Below are 17,113 nucleotides of genomic sequence, written 5' to 3'. Positions count from 1 at the left end.
TTTAGTATTCTTTATTTTCTCTCATAGGTCTAATAGGACATAATTTCCTTCGTTCCTAAATGAGAACTCAGCATGACCATTAAGGAGTAGTTCACAGCAACCTCCAATGTCTGACATTTGTCTCTGGAAGGTTGTTGGGGTTTTTTCCCCCTTGTTTGGTAGCAAAAGTGGTATTGTATATCTCCTGCCCCCTTTTCCCCTTCTCCACTCTGGAGCCCAATACCCTCCTAACCAACCCCCATCAGAATACTTAAATGAAGACAAAGCAAACATCGTGTTCTCCATAAGTTATAGATAAAGAAAATGTGGAATAAACACAAGTTATTTTTTTCTTCAATGTTTATTATTTTCATATTTTTTCACTTAATACTACATAAAATCTAAGATCTCAGCTCTTGGAATACAGAAAAATAGTTTCGAAGTGTATTTTAGCAAAACAATTTATAATGAAATTAGCATTTGTGAATTAAGCATGTCAACATTACTGTGTTGCTTGTTAGGCACACTGCTTATTTGTACAGCTTTATCAGTCAGTTCCATCATTTCAATACTTTGGCCCACCACACCACTTTGAAACATGTAATTAAGGGCAAGTTTTATAATTAAAAAAAACAACTTGGCATTACTCAACGGGAAGTCAGTACATGTTTTTTGCAAGGAGAACAACATAACTGTTTAATGATGCTGTCTTCAATATTCTGTTTATGCAACTTCTCACCAGGTAATTGTTTTTTATGGTCAGTTTTGCTTTTCTTTGTCCCCCTAGTCAAAGGAGAGTTTGTTAGTGTTGTTATCTGGAAATTTCCTTCATGTCGAATAAAACCAATTAGATCGACGCATAATATAGGTGTTTTCTCTAGTACCATTTACATAAAAGACAAAGGTCCCCAAGACATTATGGCAGATCATTAAAACTTTCACAGATACAGATACCAAAGAAGCATAAGCTTTTACAAAAGTAAAAAAGATGTGTCTGTCTACACACACACACACACACACACACACACACACACACACTCTCTTAGGACACACACACACACACACACACACACACTCTCTTAGGTCCACAAGGTATGAGAGGTTGTTTTTAGAGATACTGATTTCTGGATCCAACTGAATTAGAAATATCAACTAGATATTGTTTAAATATCAACTAGATCCAGCAACTTAGGATCTACCTGGAATAATTCATTGGTGGGAAAATTCTAGGGCTCAGGCAGCACGGAATTAGGGGGAAATGAGAAGGCTCCAAAAGAGCGTTTCCAAAGTTATGTGAAGTCTGAGGAGTCAACAGGTAATCCTAGAATTAAAGCAAATGAAAGTGTAACCAACAAATCACAGTAAGGGGCTAGAGGCATGACCATCGAATGAATTCTCAGCTGATTCCTGAGATAGGAAAGGGAAAGAAGAGATACTCAAGCATTAGACCATGGACTAAGAATTGCAGCTCTGACCAAACTGTCCTGCAGGAACCTTTCAGACAGACAGAACTAATAAGTGTGCCATCCCTACAACCCTGAACATTTCTCTTTCCTTGATGAAGCAGAGAATAGTCTCATCCCTAAAAATAGAAAGTCCTGTGGAAAGACGTAAGTTCAACAAGAGATGTATTGTCTTAGACAGACTTCTTTGTTAGGATGTGATTTTCTGATTTGGTGAAATTTCCCATTCTGGTATAGAACAAATGAGAAAGCTGGAATTCATTGTGTTACCTTTAGGTAAGTAAGTTAGTAACTTAGGAGACATATTAGGCAAAGTTAATAGAGCGTGTATGTGTGACCACAGATAGAAAGGAGCGAGAGATATCAAATATTCATGAAGCACTAAAAATATGAAAAGCCACAAAGATACCAAATATTCATGATACCCTAAGTATGCATGAGACATATAAAGCCCTCAATATGTGTGAGAAGTTGATTCAATTACCCACTGGTGACACTCATTCTGGCCTGTCCTTACCCAAGAAATACAATAAAATTCATGACTGCTCAGCAGACTAATAGGCAAGCTATTGCTGTGGTCAAGTGTACTTGCCCCTGAGACCCTTCTATAGAGCAAGTGTACATCATTGGCCTCAGGCACATTTCATCTGATTGGTCATCTGGCTCAAACGGCCACTCTGGTCCTCTTTGTAACCCGACTACTAGGGGAAAGTTTATGTGACAGAGTGTGAGTCAGGACATAAAAACATTACATAACCCAGGATTCAGGTGTTGCGGTCTTTCCACTCCACTGGCACGTTACACTAACAGTGTTAATCTATCATTGCTTTCTCCTTGTTCCTCACTGTGTATTGCAAATTGGTTCAATAAACCAATGTATTCTGAGAATTTTTATTTGGTTTGTAAGGCTTTCTGTTCCATGACCTCTGGAATAGCTTGCGAGGTAGTATATTTAGAGGCTACCATTGTACCAAGGTAATTTTCCATGAGGCGCATGAATAGAGACAGAGACCTCAAAGACTTCTGGTCTTCTCTTTTTATTTAGGCCAGTGAGCCCACTATCTATCCTAAGCTCATCTAGGCTCTAAATCTCTTCTCATAGCTCACTACTCCCAATCTGCAACATGCTGAACTTGTCTCTGTCTCTCTAAGACAAAAACATATGAGATTGAGAAAGTGTATTGTAGCTGCAATAACAAAGTTGCGTATCTCTATGTATTGCCTCTACTATACGTAAGCCAAACCTCAATAAAATAATCTTGATGAAATAGTGCAAAGGTCTGGTCTTCAGCCACAAAATGGGAATTCATAAGAAATAAACAGAGAACATTATTAGCTATATAAAAGACATAAGAAATGACCCATTATGGATCACAACTGTTTATCTTTCAAATTAATAATAAATGAAAACAAATGCATATCAAGAAAAAATCACTCCCTCAACAATACTTGTGTAAATGAAGGGTCCAGCTTAGTGACAGTGTTTCAACAGAAGCTATAACTACAAAATGGATATTTTTGTTTAAGTTATTTTCATTATAAATAGAGCCAAGTTTTCTGCACAATCATATGAAAGTGTAAATTCCAAATGCCACCTCTTGAATGAGACTAAAAGGACAGGTTTTAAAATAGAATAGGGCTATTAGAATCAATTCAGATTGTAAAAAATGTCTTAAAATGCCATCACCTCACTTCTGAAAATATAATAAAGAAGACATTTGACACTTATTTAATTAAATACGGCTATAGAGAAAGCTCATTTCATTATTACAATTGTTTAACTTCCTTGTAACATGGGTTATAAAAATTCTCTAAATTCAACTTTGCCCCACTCCCATGCTTCCCCCACTCCCTACTCCCTTCAAGATTTTTTAATGAATTCAGTTACCTTGACACTGTGAGAAAAATATGTATTTGGAATATTTCCATGGTATCATGTAACCAAATACAAGACAGACAAAAGAGAGAGGGTGAGAGAAAATATGGTTGATTTTCATACATTTATATGAAAATCAGCCTTATTATTTCACAGTTGTATTGCCATAAAAATTATTTTATTAACATATATTTTGTGCAAAAATTCAACTATAAATAATAGGCTGATTTTCATACAAAACTCACAGAAATAAACCTTATTACATATACAGCGTATAGCCACGTATATATGCTATATATATTTTACAGTTATATACAGTTTATCATTCCTTTATCCCACTGGACTATGGCATAAGGGGCAGAAGCTGTAGTGGCTTATTTCCTGAGCAAGGACACCGTGCTTGCATATACTGCACATCCAGAATTGATACTCAGTGATTGGGCTTCCTGTGGCAACGCATATTGGCAGTTTCCCTTCTCCACTGTAAAACAAGGGGAGAAACAATACATTATACTTTAAAACTTCTCATTAGTCTAACTTTATTTAATACACTTTAAAAAACTAAAGAAAATTCTGAGATTAACATCAAATACTTTCATTTTAAAAAGTTTTTTCAAGAAAAAACCTTTCTTACAATGACAAAATAAAGCATGAATACACTTGTAAAAATAAATAAAATAGGGTATAATGTTAATGTGAATTGCTTCAAAATTTAATGCTTTAATTCCTACATTAAACATTGTACATCTAGAAATCCAAGCTTCTAATAAGATAGAATGACATCCACTAATTAAAATTAGCCTACCCTTCCATAAGGCTGTCCAATTCAGGTTTTCTGTTATCTTTTGAAGTATGTTTGGTGAAGATTTCTAAAGCAAGGTCTTCATACTGCTGTTTCTGTTCTGAACTGAGGGTCTCTAAAGATTTAAGTTTAATGAAAGCTTTTGAACAAGTCCCGAAGGCTCTGCTGGCGCATGCGCAGAGTGCTAGCAGAGAGTAGATCTCCACAGGAGGGATGATGTCTTCATAGTCTTTCAGGTGAAGAGCTAAGAAAAACAGGGCAATTGGGGTTTTTTAAAATAATTATTATGATATCATGAACATGCAAAAGGAAGAACCTAAGTTAAGGTGATTTCATTGAACTTGCATGAACGAACTGAAAGCAAACAGTGTTGAGAAATGGGAGCACTAAGAGGAGGAACTAGGCTACATGATATCCAAGGTTCTGTGAAGCTGGCTAACAGCTCATCCTGTGAAAAGAACCACCACCAAATGCCGCACATGGCTGTGCCAGCTCAGAAATACACACACACACACACACAAAATTTTGGTGTCAAAACATCCACCTTTTCTTCAATTTATGTTAGAAATTTCTGTGGCACTTCAGAAAAAGCAAATGAGTATTATACTATGTTAGTCATAAACTGCAAGATAATACCATGTTTCCTTTTGTTAAAAAAAAAAAAGCAAAACAATATAAGCAAAACAGTATAAAATAATATGTCCTTTTCTTTGTGTTTCTTTGGACAGATTATTGCTTTTGTATTACTGCTTTTGTCGTTTGTCTCACTGAAACAATAGGATTTTGTGAAAAAGTGAAAATGAGTCTCCAAGTTGTCAGTTGAGACAATTCGAGTTATAACATCTTATTTGCAATTATACTGGAGATAAAAAAATCTTTCTTTAAAATGCACTGTAGACTTGGCCCTGTTGGGGGTGGGGGGCTAGGGGAGGGATAGCATTAGGAGAAATACCTAATGTAGATGACGGTTGATGGGTGCAGCAAACTACCATGGCACATGCATACCTATGTAACAAGACTGCACGTTCTGTACATGTCCCCCAGAACTTAAAGTAGAATAAAAAAAGCAGACTTAATATTAGATTTAATATTAAGATTTAATATTAGATTTATAACCAATTTGTATCTTTTTCTTCTCTAGACCTTGGAATCTTAAAAATACTTTGTTATAGTATATCAAAAACTTCATAAAACAAGTTTAAACAATATATTCATGTGTTTTACAATCAGAATCCTATAAACTGGTTCTGGGGTCAAGTATTTACAACAAAGTTTAGTAGAAAAAATGTATATAAAATGTAATCACTCAGTTACAATAAACAATATCCTCTAATTTCATATCCAAAGCATAATAGGTTCAAGGGTAATAATTTACAGGTCATACATTGTTTCAGATCGTTTTACCACTGACAAAAAAAAATGAGGCATATAGAGATCTTCACCCAGTAGGTGAAGCATCTCAAGTTAAAGATCTAATTGTTCTTTTAAGTCTAGAAATGGTGTATAAATTGAATACGATACAGCTATTTTAAACAGTGTATAATTTATGTCACATATTAGTTAAAACTAAATGAAGGTCAGTTATAAAATAAACATAAAAATAATTTTTATATATAACTAATAACCAATTAGAAAAAAAAATTTACAACCTCATTAATGACAACAAAACTAGGAATAAACTGAAAAATAAACCTTTAGAGCCAGCAAGAAGAAAACTACAAATCTTTAGAAACACAGATACACAAGTGATTTCTAAAATGGATGTTTCTGACAAATATCACATGTTCTCACTCATACATGGGATCTAAAAAAGTTGACCTCGTGGAGCATGCAGTGAGCCCAGATTGTGCCACTGCACTCTAGCCAGGTCAACAGAGTGAGACTCCGTCTCAAAAAAAAAAAAAAAGAAAAAGTTGGCCTTGGCTGGCAAGATGGCCGAATAGGAACAGCTCCGGTCTGCAGCTCCCAGCAAGATCGATGCAGAAGGTGGGTGATTTCCGCATTTCCAACTGAGGTACCAGGTTCATCTCATTGGGACTGGTTGGACAGTGGGTGCACCCCAAGGAGGATGAGCCAAAGCAGGGTGGGGCATCATCTCACCCGGGAAATGCAAGGGGATGGGAAAATCCCTCTCCTAGCCAAGGGAAGCCATTAGGGACTGTACCGTGCACTCCGGCCCAGAAACTGCATTTTTAACACAGTCTTCGCAACCTGCAGACCAGGAGATTCCTTTCGCTGCCCACGCCACCAGGGCCCTGGGTTTCCAGCACAAAACTGGGCGGCCATTTGAGCTGACACCAAGCTAGCTGCAGGATTTTTTTTCATACCCCAGTGGCACCTGGAACACCAGCAAGACAGAACCATTCACTCCCCTGGAAAGGGGGCTGAAGCCAGGGAGCCAAGTGGTCTGGCTCAGCAGGTCCCACCCCCATGGAGCCCAGTAAGCTCAAGATCCACTGGCTTGAAAGTCTCGTGGTTAGCACAGCAGTTTGAACTAACCTGGGATGCTTGAGCTTGGTGGGGGAAGAGGCATCCACCATTGCTCAGGCTTGAGTAGGCGGTTTCACCCTCACAGTGTAAACAAAACCTCTGCAAAGTTGAAACTGGGCAGAGCCCACCCCAGCTCAGCAAGGCCCCTGCAGCCAGACTACCTCCTTCCTCTCTGGGCAGGTAGTCCAGCAGCCCCAATCAGGGGCTTTTCAGGTAGTCTCTGAAAAAAAGCCAGCAGCCCCAATCAGGGACTTATAGATAAAACTTCCACCTCCCTGGGACAAAGCACCTGGGGAAAGGGGTGGTTATGGGCGCAGCTTCAACAGACTTAAACGTCCCTACCTGGCAGCTCTGAAGACAGCAGTGGATCAACCAGCACAGTGTTCAAGCTCTGATTAAGGACAGACTGCCTCCTCAAGTGTGTCCCTGACCCCCGTGTATCCTGACTAGGAAACACCTCCCAGTGGGTTCCTGACCCCCATGTATCCTGACTAGGAGACACCTCCTAGTAGGGGCCGACAGAGACCACATACAGGAGAGCATTGGCTGGCATCTGGCAGGTGCCCCTCTGGGACAAAGCTTCCAAAGGAACAGGCAGCAATCTTTGCTGATCTGCAGCCTCCACTGGTGATACCCAGGCAAACAGGGTCTGGAGCAGACCTCAAGCAAACTCCAGCAGACCTGCTGCAGAGGGGCCTGACTGTTAGAAAGAAAACTAACAAACAGAAAGGAATAGTATCAACACCAACAAAAAGGATGTCCACTCAGAGACCCCATCCGAAGGTCACCAGTTTCAAAGACCAAGGGTAGATAAATCCATGAAGATGGGGAGAAGCCAGCACAAAAAGGCTGAAAATTCCAAACACCAAAACACCTCTTCTCCTACAAAGGATCACAACTCCTCACCAGCAAGGGAACAAAACTGGATGAAGAATGAGTTTGATTAACTGACAGAAGCAGGCTTCAGAAGGTGGGTAATAACAAACTCCTCCAAGCTAAAGGAGCATGTTCTAACCCAATGCAAGGAAGCTAAGAACCTTGAGAAAAGGTTAGACAAATTGCTAACTAGAATAACCAGTTTAGAGAAGAACATAAATGACCTGATGGAGCTGAAAAACACAGCACGAGAACTTCGTGAAGCATACACAAGTATCAATAGCCAAACTGATCATGCAGAAGAAAGGATATCAGACACTGAAGATCAACTCAATCAAATAAAGCAAGAAAACAAGATTAGAGAAAAAAGAGTGAAAAGAAACAAAGCCTCCAAGAAGTATGGGACTAAGTGAAAAGGCCAAATCTACGTTTGATTGCTGTACCTGAAGGTGATGGGGAGAATGGAACCAAGCTGGAAAACACTCTTCAGGATATTATCCAGGAGAATTCTCCAACCTAGCAAAGCAGGCCAACATTCAATTTCAGGAAATACAGAGAACACCATAGAGATACTCCTCGAGAAGAGCAACCCCAAGACACATATTGTCAGATTCACCAAGGTTGAAATGAAGGAAAAAATGATAAGGGCAACCTGAGAGAAAGGTCGGGTTACCCACAAAGGGAAGCCCATCAGACTAACAGCAGATCTCTCAGCAGAAACGCTACAAGCCAGAAGAGAGTGGGGGCCAATATTCAACATTCTTAAAGAATTTTCAACCCAGAATTTCATATCCAGCCAAACTAAGCTTCATAAGCAAAGGAGAAATAAAATCCTTTACAAACAAGGAAATGCTGAGAGATTTTGTCACCACCAGGCCTCTCCTACAAGACCTCCTGAAGGAAGCACTAAACATGGAAAGGAACAACCAGTACCAGCCGCTGCAAAAACATACCAAATTGTAAAGAGCATCAAAGCTACGAAGAAACTGCATCAGCTAACGGACAAAATAACCAGCTAGCATCATAATGGCAGGATCAAATTTACACATAACAATATTAACCTTAAATGTAAATGGGCTAAATGCCCCAATTAAAAAACACAGACTGGCAAATTGAATAAAGAATCAAGACCCATTGGTGTGCTGTATGCAGGAGACCCATCTCACGGACAAAGACACACATAGGCTCAAAACAAAGGGATGGAGGAATATTTACGAAGGAAATGGAAAGCAATAATAAGAAAAAAAAGCAGGGGTTGCAATCCTAGTCTCTGAAAAAACAGACTTTAACCAACAAAGAGCAAAAGAGACAAAGAAGGGCATTACATAATGTTAAAGGGATCAATGCAACAAGAAGAGCTAACTATCCTAAATATACATGGACCCAATACAGGAACACCCAAATTCATAAAGTAAATTCTTAGAAACCTACAAAGAGACTTAGACTCCCACACAATAATAGTGGGAGACTTTAACACCCCATTGTCAATATTAGACAGACCAACAAGACAGAAAATTAACAAGGATATCCAGGACTTGAACTCAGCTCTGGACCAAGCAAACTTAATAGACATCTACAGAACTCTCCACCCCAAATCAACAGAATATACACTTTTCTCAGCACCACATGGCAGTTATTCTAAAATTGACCACATAATTGGAAGTAAAACACTCCTCAGCAAATGCAAAAGACGGAAATCATAACAAACAGTCTCTCAGACCACAGTGCAATCAAATTAGAACTCAGGATTAAGAAACTCATCAAGGCTGGGCGCAGTGGCTCACACCTGTAATTCCAGCACTTTCGGAGGCCAAGGCGGGTGGATCACGAGGTCAGGAAATTGAGACCATCCTGGATAACACGGTGAAACCTGGTCTCTACTAAAAATACAAAACATTTAGCCAGGCGTGGTGGTGGGCGCCTGTAGTCCCTGCTACTTGGGAGGCTGAGGCAGTAGAATGGCGTGAACCCGGGAGGCGGAGCTTGCAGTGAGCCAAGATTGCACCACTGCACTCCAACCTGGGTGACAGAGCAAGGCTCCATCTCAAAAAAAAAAAGAAAAAGAAAAAGAAAAAAAAAAAGAAACTCATCAACACCACATAACTACCTGGAAACTGAACAACCTTCTCCTGAATGACTGCTGGGTAAATAACAAAATGAAGGCAGAAATAAAGATGTTCTTTGAAACCAATGAGAACAAAGACACAGCACACCAGAATCTCTGGAACACATTTAAAGCAGTGTGTAGAGGAAAATTTATAGCACTAAATGCCCACAAGAGAAAGCAGGAAAGATCTAAAATCGACACCCTAACATCACAATTAAAAGAACTAGAGAAGTAAGAGCAAACAAATTCAAAAGCTAGCAGAAGACAAGAAATAACTAAGACCACCGCAGAACTGAAGGAGATAGAGACACAAAAAACTCTTCAAAAAATCAGTGAATCCAGGAACTAGTTTTTTGAATACAACAACAAAATAGATAGACCACTAGACTATGAAAGAAGAAAAGAGAGAAGAATCAAATAGATGCAATAAAAAATGATAAAGGGGATATCACCACCAATCCCACAGAAATACAAACTACCATCAGAGAAGACTACAAGCACCTCTATGCAAATAAACTAGAAAATCTAGAAGAAATGGATAAATTCCTGGACACACACACCCTCCTAAGACTAAACCAGGAAGAAGTCGAATCCCTGAATAGACCAATAACAAGTTCTGAAATTGAGCAGCAATTAACAGCCCACCAACCAAAAAAAGTCCAGGACCAGATGGATTCACAGCCAAATTCTACCAGAGGTATAAAGAGGAGCTGGTACCATTCCTTCTGAAACTATTCCAAACAACAGAAAAAGAGGGAATCCTCCCTAACTCATTTTATGAAGCCAGCGTAATCCTGATACCAAAATGTGGCAGAGACATAACAAAAAAAGAAAATTTCAGGCCAATATCCCTGATGAACATCGATGTGAAAATCCTCAATAAACTACTGGCAAACCAAATCCAGCAGTACATCAAAAAGCTTATCCACCATGATCAAGTTGGCATCATCCCTGGGATGCAAGGCTGGCTCAACATATGCAAATCAATAAATATAATCCACCACATAAACAAAACCAATGACAAAAACCACATGATTATCTCAATAGATGCAGAAAAAGCCTTCGACAAAATTCAATAGCCCTTCATGCTAAAAACTCAACAAACTAGGCACTGATGGAACATATCTTGAAATAATAACAGCCATTTATGACAAACCCACAGTCAATATCATACTGAATGGACATAACCTGGAAGCATTCCCTTTGAAAACCAGCACAAGACAAGGATGCCCTCTCCCACCACTCCTATTCAACACAGTATTGGAAGTTCTGGCCAAGACAATCAGGCAGGAGAAAGAAATAAAGGGTATTCAGTTAGGAAAAGAGGAAGTCAAATTGTCTCTGTTTGCAGACGACATGATTGTATATTTAGAAAACGCCATCATCTCAGCCCCAAATCTCCTTAAGCTGATAAGTAACTTCAGCAAAGTCTCAGGATACAAAATCAATGTGCAAAAATCACAAGCATTCCTATACACCAAAAACAAGCAAAGAGAGAGCCAAATCATGAGTGAACTCCCATTCACAATTGCTACAAAGAGAATAAAATACCTAGGAATACAACTTACAAGGGATGTGAAGGACCTCTTCAAGGAGAACTACAAAATACTGCTCAAGAAAATGAGAGGATACAAACAAATGGAAAAACATTCCATGCTCATGGAGAGGAAGAATCAGTATCATCAAAATGGCCATACTGCCCAAAGTAATTTATAGATTCAATGCTATCTTAATCAAGCTACCATTGACTTTCTTCACAGAATTAGAAAAAACTTTAAATTTCATATGGAACCAAAGAACAGCCTGCATAGCCAACACAATCCTAAGCAAAAAGAACAACACTGGAAGCATCACACTGACTACAAACTATACTACAAGGCTACAGCAACAAAAACGGCATGGTACTGGTACCAAAACAGATATATAGACCAATGAAACAGAACAGAGGCCTCAGAAATAACGCCAAACATCTACAACCATCTGATCTTGGAGAAACCTGACAAAAACAAGAAATGGGGAAAGGATTCCCTATTTAATAAATGATGTTGGGAAAACTGGCTAGCCATATGCAGAAAGCTGAAACTGGATCCCTTCCTTACACCTTACACAAAAATTAACTCAAGATGGATTAAAGACTTAAACATAAGACCTAAAACCATAAAAACTCTAGAAGAAAACCTAGGCAATACCATTCAGGACATAGGCATGGGCAAAGACTTCATAACTAAAACACCAAAAGCAGTGGCAACAAAAGCCAAAATAGAAAAATGGGATCTGATTAAACTAAAGAGCTTCTGCACAGCAAAAGAAACTATTAACAGAGTGAACTGGCAACCTACAGAATGGGAGAAAATTTTTGCAACCTACCCATCTGACAAAGGGCTAATATCCAGAATCTACAATGAACTTAAACAAATTTACAAGAAAAAAACAAATAACTCCATCAAAAAGTGGGTGAAGGAAATGAACAGAAACTTCTCAAAAGAAGACATTTTTGCACCCAACAAACATGAAAAAAAGTTCATCATCACTGGTCATTAGAGAAATGCAAATGAAAACCACATTGAGATACCATCTCACATCAGTTAGAATGGTGATCATTAAAAAGTCAGGAAACAACAGATGCTAGAGAGGATGTGGAGAAATAGGAATGCTTTTACACTGTTGGTGGGACTGTAAATGAGTTCAACCATTGTGGAAGACCGTGTGGCAATTCCTCAAGGATCTAGAACTAGAAATACCATTTGACCCAGCAGTCCCATTACTGGGTATATACCCAAAGGATTATAAATCATTCTACTATAAAGACACATGCACATGTATGCTTATTGCAGCACTGTTCACAATAGCAAAGATTTGGAACCAACCCAAATGCCCATCAATGATAGACTAGATAAAGAAAATGTGGCACATATACACCATGGAATACTATGCAGCCATAAAAAAGGATGCATTCTTGTCCTTTGGAGGGACATGGATGAAGCTGGAAACCATCATTCTCAGCAAACTAACACAAGAACAGAAAACCAAACACCACAGGTTCTCACTCATAAGTGGGAGTTGAACAATAACACACAGACACAGGGGCAGGAGATCACACACCGGGGCCTGTTGGGGGTTGGGGGCTGGGGGAGGGATGGCATAAGGAGAAATACCTAATGTAGATGATGGGTTGATGGGTGCAGCAAACCACCATCGCATGTGTATACCTATGTAACAAACCTGCACATTCTGCACATGTACTCCAGAACTTAAAGTATAATAAAAATATATATATAAATTTAGTTTCATGAATGTTGGGAACACGCTCCCCAAAATCTGGCCATAAATCAGCCCCAAAACTGGCCATAAACAAAATCTTGGCAGCACTGTGACAGGTTCATGATGGCCATAACACCCACGCTGGAAAGTTGTGGGTTTACTGAAATGAGGGCAAGGAACACCTGGCCCGCTCAGGGTGGAAAACTGCTTAAAGGAGTTCTTAAACCACAAACAATAGCATGAGCGATCTGTGCCTTAAGGACATGCTCCTGCTGCAGATAACTAGCCAGACCCATCCCTTTATTTCAGCCCATCCCTTCGTTTCCCATAAGGGATACTTTTAGTTGATCGAATATCTATAGAAACAATGCTAATGACTGGCTTGCTATTAATAAACACGTGGGTAGATCTGTGTTCAGGGCTCTCAGCTCTGAAGGTTGTGAGACCCCTGATTTCCCACTTCACACCTGTATATTTCTGTGTGTGTGTTTTTAATTCCTTTAGCGCTGCTGGATTAGGGTCTCCCCGACCGAGCTGGTCTCGGCAAGTGGCATCCATCATGGGGGCTCGAATCCAGGTCAAAGGGTCGCTGGAGTGACAGTCAGAGAACATGGAACTAGCTGGAGGACACCCGAGTACTCTTAAAGCAATCCCTGTAGTGAGTAAGAAGGGGAGCTCGGAAGCATCAGGGTAACAATGGGACAAGTGTGGGCTGTGGTTCGTTCCACCTTGGAACTTTTTCACACTGATGATGAGGAAGAAGGAGAGTATAATGAAGTAACAGAAAAGATTACAGAGCAGGTTTATTTGCCAGCTAAAGCGGTAAAGGAGAGAGGTTCATCCCTACCCTTCTGCACCCCCTCATTATTATTTTGAAGAAAATGACCCTCCAGATCTTTCTTTTCCAGAGGACACTGGGCGAAAAGTAGTTGCCCCAGTGACTGTTCCAACAGCACCTTGAGCGACTGCTCTTAGTTCTATTCAGGCAGGAATTCAGCAAGCTAGACAAGAGGGTGATTTAGAGGCTTGACAGTCCCTGTTAGAATACACTCCCCAGAACAACAGGGAAATATTACAGCTACATTTGAGCCTTTTCCTTTTAAATTACTCAAAGAATTTAAACAAGCTATAAATCAGTATGGACCAGGTTCCCGTTTTGTAATGGGACTGTTAAAGAATGTTGCTGTTTCCAGTCGGATGATTCCTACTGACTGGGATGCTCTTACTCAAGCTTGTCTAACTCCTGCTCAGTTCTTACAATTTAAAACTTGGTGGGCAGATGAAGCTTCCATTCAGGCTGCTTGCAACGCCCAGGCCCAACCTCAAATTAATATAACTACAGGCCAACTTTTGGGGGTTGGCGGCTGGGCTGGTTTAGATGCACAAGTGGTCATGCAGGATGATGCCATAGAACAGCTTAGAGGAGCGTGCATTAGAGCTTGGGAAAAAATCACTTCACGTGGAGAACAATACGCTTCCTTTAGTGCTATAAAACAGGGACCAAAATAACCATATGTGGATTTTATAGGTTGGTTACAGGAGTCTTTTAAAAAGGTTATTGCAGGCCGGGCGCTGTGGCTCACACCTGTAATCCCAGCACTTTGGGAGGCCGAGGTGGGTGGATCACAAGGTCAGGAGATCGAGACCATCCTGGCTAACACGGTGAAACCCCGTCTCTACTAAAAATACAAAAAATTAGCTGGGCGTGGTGGCGGGCGCCTGTAGTGCCAGCTACTCAGGAGGCTGAGGCAGGAGAATGGCATGAACCCGGGAGGCGGAGCTTGCAGTGAGCCGAGATTGCGCCACTGCACTCCAGCCTGGGCCACAGAGTGAGACTCCATCTCAAAACAAAACAAACAAAAAAAAAGGTGATTGCAGATTTGGCTGCTCAGGATATAGTGCTGCAGTTATTAGCTTTTGACAATGCTAATCCTGACTGCCAGGCTGCTCTGCAACCTATCAGAGAGAAAGCACATTTAGTTGATCATATCAAGGCCTGTGATGTTATCAGAGGTAATCTGCATAAGGCTACTCTGCTAGCACGAGCAATGGCAGGACTAAGAGTGGATAAAGGAAATATTCCATTTCCTGGAGGTTGTTTTAACTGTGGGAAGCATGGTCATACTAAAAAAGAATGTAGAAAAAATCAGCGAGTCAGGCCACCAGATAGCGGAAAAAAGAAAACTGCTGAGCTTGAAATATGTCCAAAATGTAAAAAAGGACAACATTGGGCTAATCAGTGTCACTCTAAGTTTAATAAAGATGGGAACCCAATTTCTGGAAATGCAATGAGGGGCCCGTCCTGGGCCCCATTCCAAACCGGCACATTTCCAGCTCAGGCCATTCCCTCACCCCTGTACAATGTCTGTTCCCCGCCACAGCTGGTAGTGGTGCAGTAGATTTATGCTGCACAAAACTGTGAGCCTTCTGCCTGGGGAACCCCCGCAAAGGGTCCCAACAGGAGTCTGTGGACCCTTGCCAGCGGGGACAACAGGATTACTTTTAGGAAAGTCTAGTTTAAGTTTAAAAAGGGGTATGAATACATACAGGAGTCATGGATTCAGATTACAATGGGGAAATTCAAATTGTTATATCTACTTCTGTTCCCTAGAAAGCAGAGCCAGGAGAGTGCACAGCACAGCTCCTTACTGTGCCATATGTGGGAATGGGGAAAAGTGAAATTAAACGAACACAATATATTTGGAAGCACAAATAAACAAGGCAAAGCAGCTTATTGGGTAAATCAAATTACTGATAAACGTCCTACCTGTGAAATAACTATTTAGGGAAAAAAAGTAAAGGTTTGGTAGATACAGGAGCGGACATTTCCATATTTTCTCTACAGCACTGGCCGTCTGCATGGCCAATTCGACCCACTCAACTTAACATAGTTGGAGTTGGTAAACCCCTGAAGTATATCAAAGTAGTTATATTTTGCATTGTGAAGGGCCCGATGGACAACCTGGGACGATTCAACCTATTATAACTTCTGTACCTATAAATTTATGGGGGAGAGATTTATTACAACAATGGGGAGCACAAGTTCTAATTCCAGAACAATTATATAGCCCTCAAAGTCAACATATAATGCATGAAATGGGGTATATCCCTGGTATGGGACTAGAAAAAAATTTGCAAGCTTTGAAAGAACTGCTTCAAGCGGAAAGACAAAGTTCTCGCCAAAGATTAGGATATCATTTTTGATGGTGGTCATTGTTAAGCCTCCAGAACCTATACCTTTAAAATGGTTAACAGATAAGCCAATTTGGATAGAACAATGGCCGCTAAGTAAAGAGAAACTGGAGGCTTTAGAGAAATTAGTTACTAAACAATTAGGAAATGGGCACATAGCTCCAACATTTTCCCCTTGGAATTCTCCAGTTTTCGTAATTAAGAAAAAATCAGGTAAATGGAGAATGTTAACTGACTTAAGAGCCATCAATTCAGTTATACAACCTATGGGAGCATTACAGCCAGGATTGCCTTCTCCTGCTATAATTCCAAAAAATTGGCCTTTAATAGTCATAGATTTAAAAGACTGTTTCTTTACTATCCCCTTAGCTGAGCAAGACTGTGAATAGTTTGCATTTACAATTCCTGTGGTAAACAACCTGCAGCCTGCTAAGTGTTTTCATTGTTTTACAGATGGGTCTAGTAATGGTAAAGCTTCTTATTCTGGATCAAAAGGTAAAGTTTTCCAGACGCCCTATACTTCAATTCAAAAAGCAAAGCTTGTAGCTGTAATTGAGGTAATGACTGCTTTTGATTTGCCTATTAATGTGATTTCTGATTCTTCATACGTGGTTCATTCTACACAGTTAATTAAAAATGCTCAGTTATGATTTCATACAGATGAACTTCAACTGATGACAAAAACAAAAAAGGGGGAGAAACAGGGATTATGGGACAGCCCATACACAATTGAATCTAGCATTACTAATTTTAAATTTTTTGAGCCTGCCCAAATGCCAGATGTTGTCAGCAGCTAAACAGCATCTACAGAAACCAGCTGCAAAGACAGAAGCAGAACAACTGGTTTGGTGGAGAGATCTGATAACAAAAAGTTGGGAAATAGGTAAAATAATAACTTGGGGTAGAGGTTATGCTTGTGTTTCCCCTGGCCAAAATCAACAGCTGATTTGGATACCATCAAGATAGCTGAAACTTTACCATGAGCCAGATGCCAAGGAAGAGATTCCGGGAGGATCTCGAGGACCCCCCCACCCCTTTGCAGCCATGTAGAGACTGACGCTGAGGAG

General features: G+C 40.0%; 1 protein-coding gene across 3 annotated transcripts in view; it reads right to left on the bottom strand.

Annotated features, from left to right (window-relative positions):
- Window positions 1-2,809: 2,809 nt before the first annotated feature.
- The window catches only part of WDR35 (WD repeat domain 35), an 81,125-nt gene continuing 66,821 nt past the window's right edge, over window positions 2,810-17,113 (bottom strand). For all 3 annotated transcript variants that reach the window (XM_054474991.2, XM_054474992.2, XM_063648933.1), the window contains 2 exons: window positions 4,124-4,364; window positions 2,810-3,799 (listed from right to left, as the gene is read on the bottom strand). In XM_054474991.2, coding sequence (XP_054330966.1) covers window positions 3,649-3,799; window positions 4,124-4,364 — 392 coding nt within the window. In that variant the 3' untranslated portion in view covers window positions 2,810-3,648. The remainder of the gene's footprint in view (window positions 3,800-4,123; window positions 4,365-17,113) is intronic.

The sequence above is a fragment of the Pongo pygmaeus genome, chromosome 12 (genome assembly GCF_028885625.2).
Source record: "Pongo pygmaeus isolate AG05252 chromosome 12, NHGRI_mPonPyg2-v2.0_pri, whole genome shotgun sequence".
NCBI lineage: Eukaryota > Metazoa > Chordata > Mammalia > Primates > Hominidae > Pongo > Pongo pygmaeus.
The sequence above is the reverse complement of the archived record's forward strand: the minus strand, read 5'-3'. Positions and strand labels throughout refer to the sequence as shown.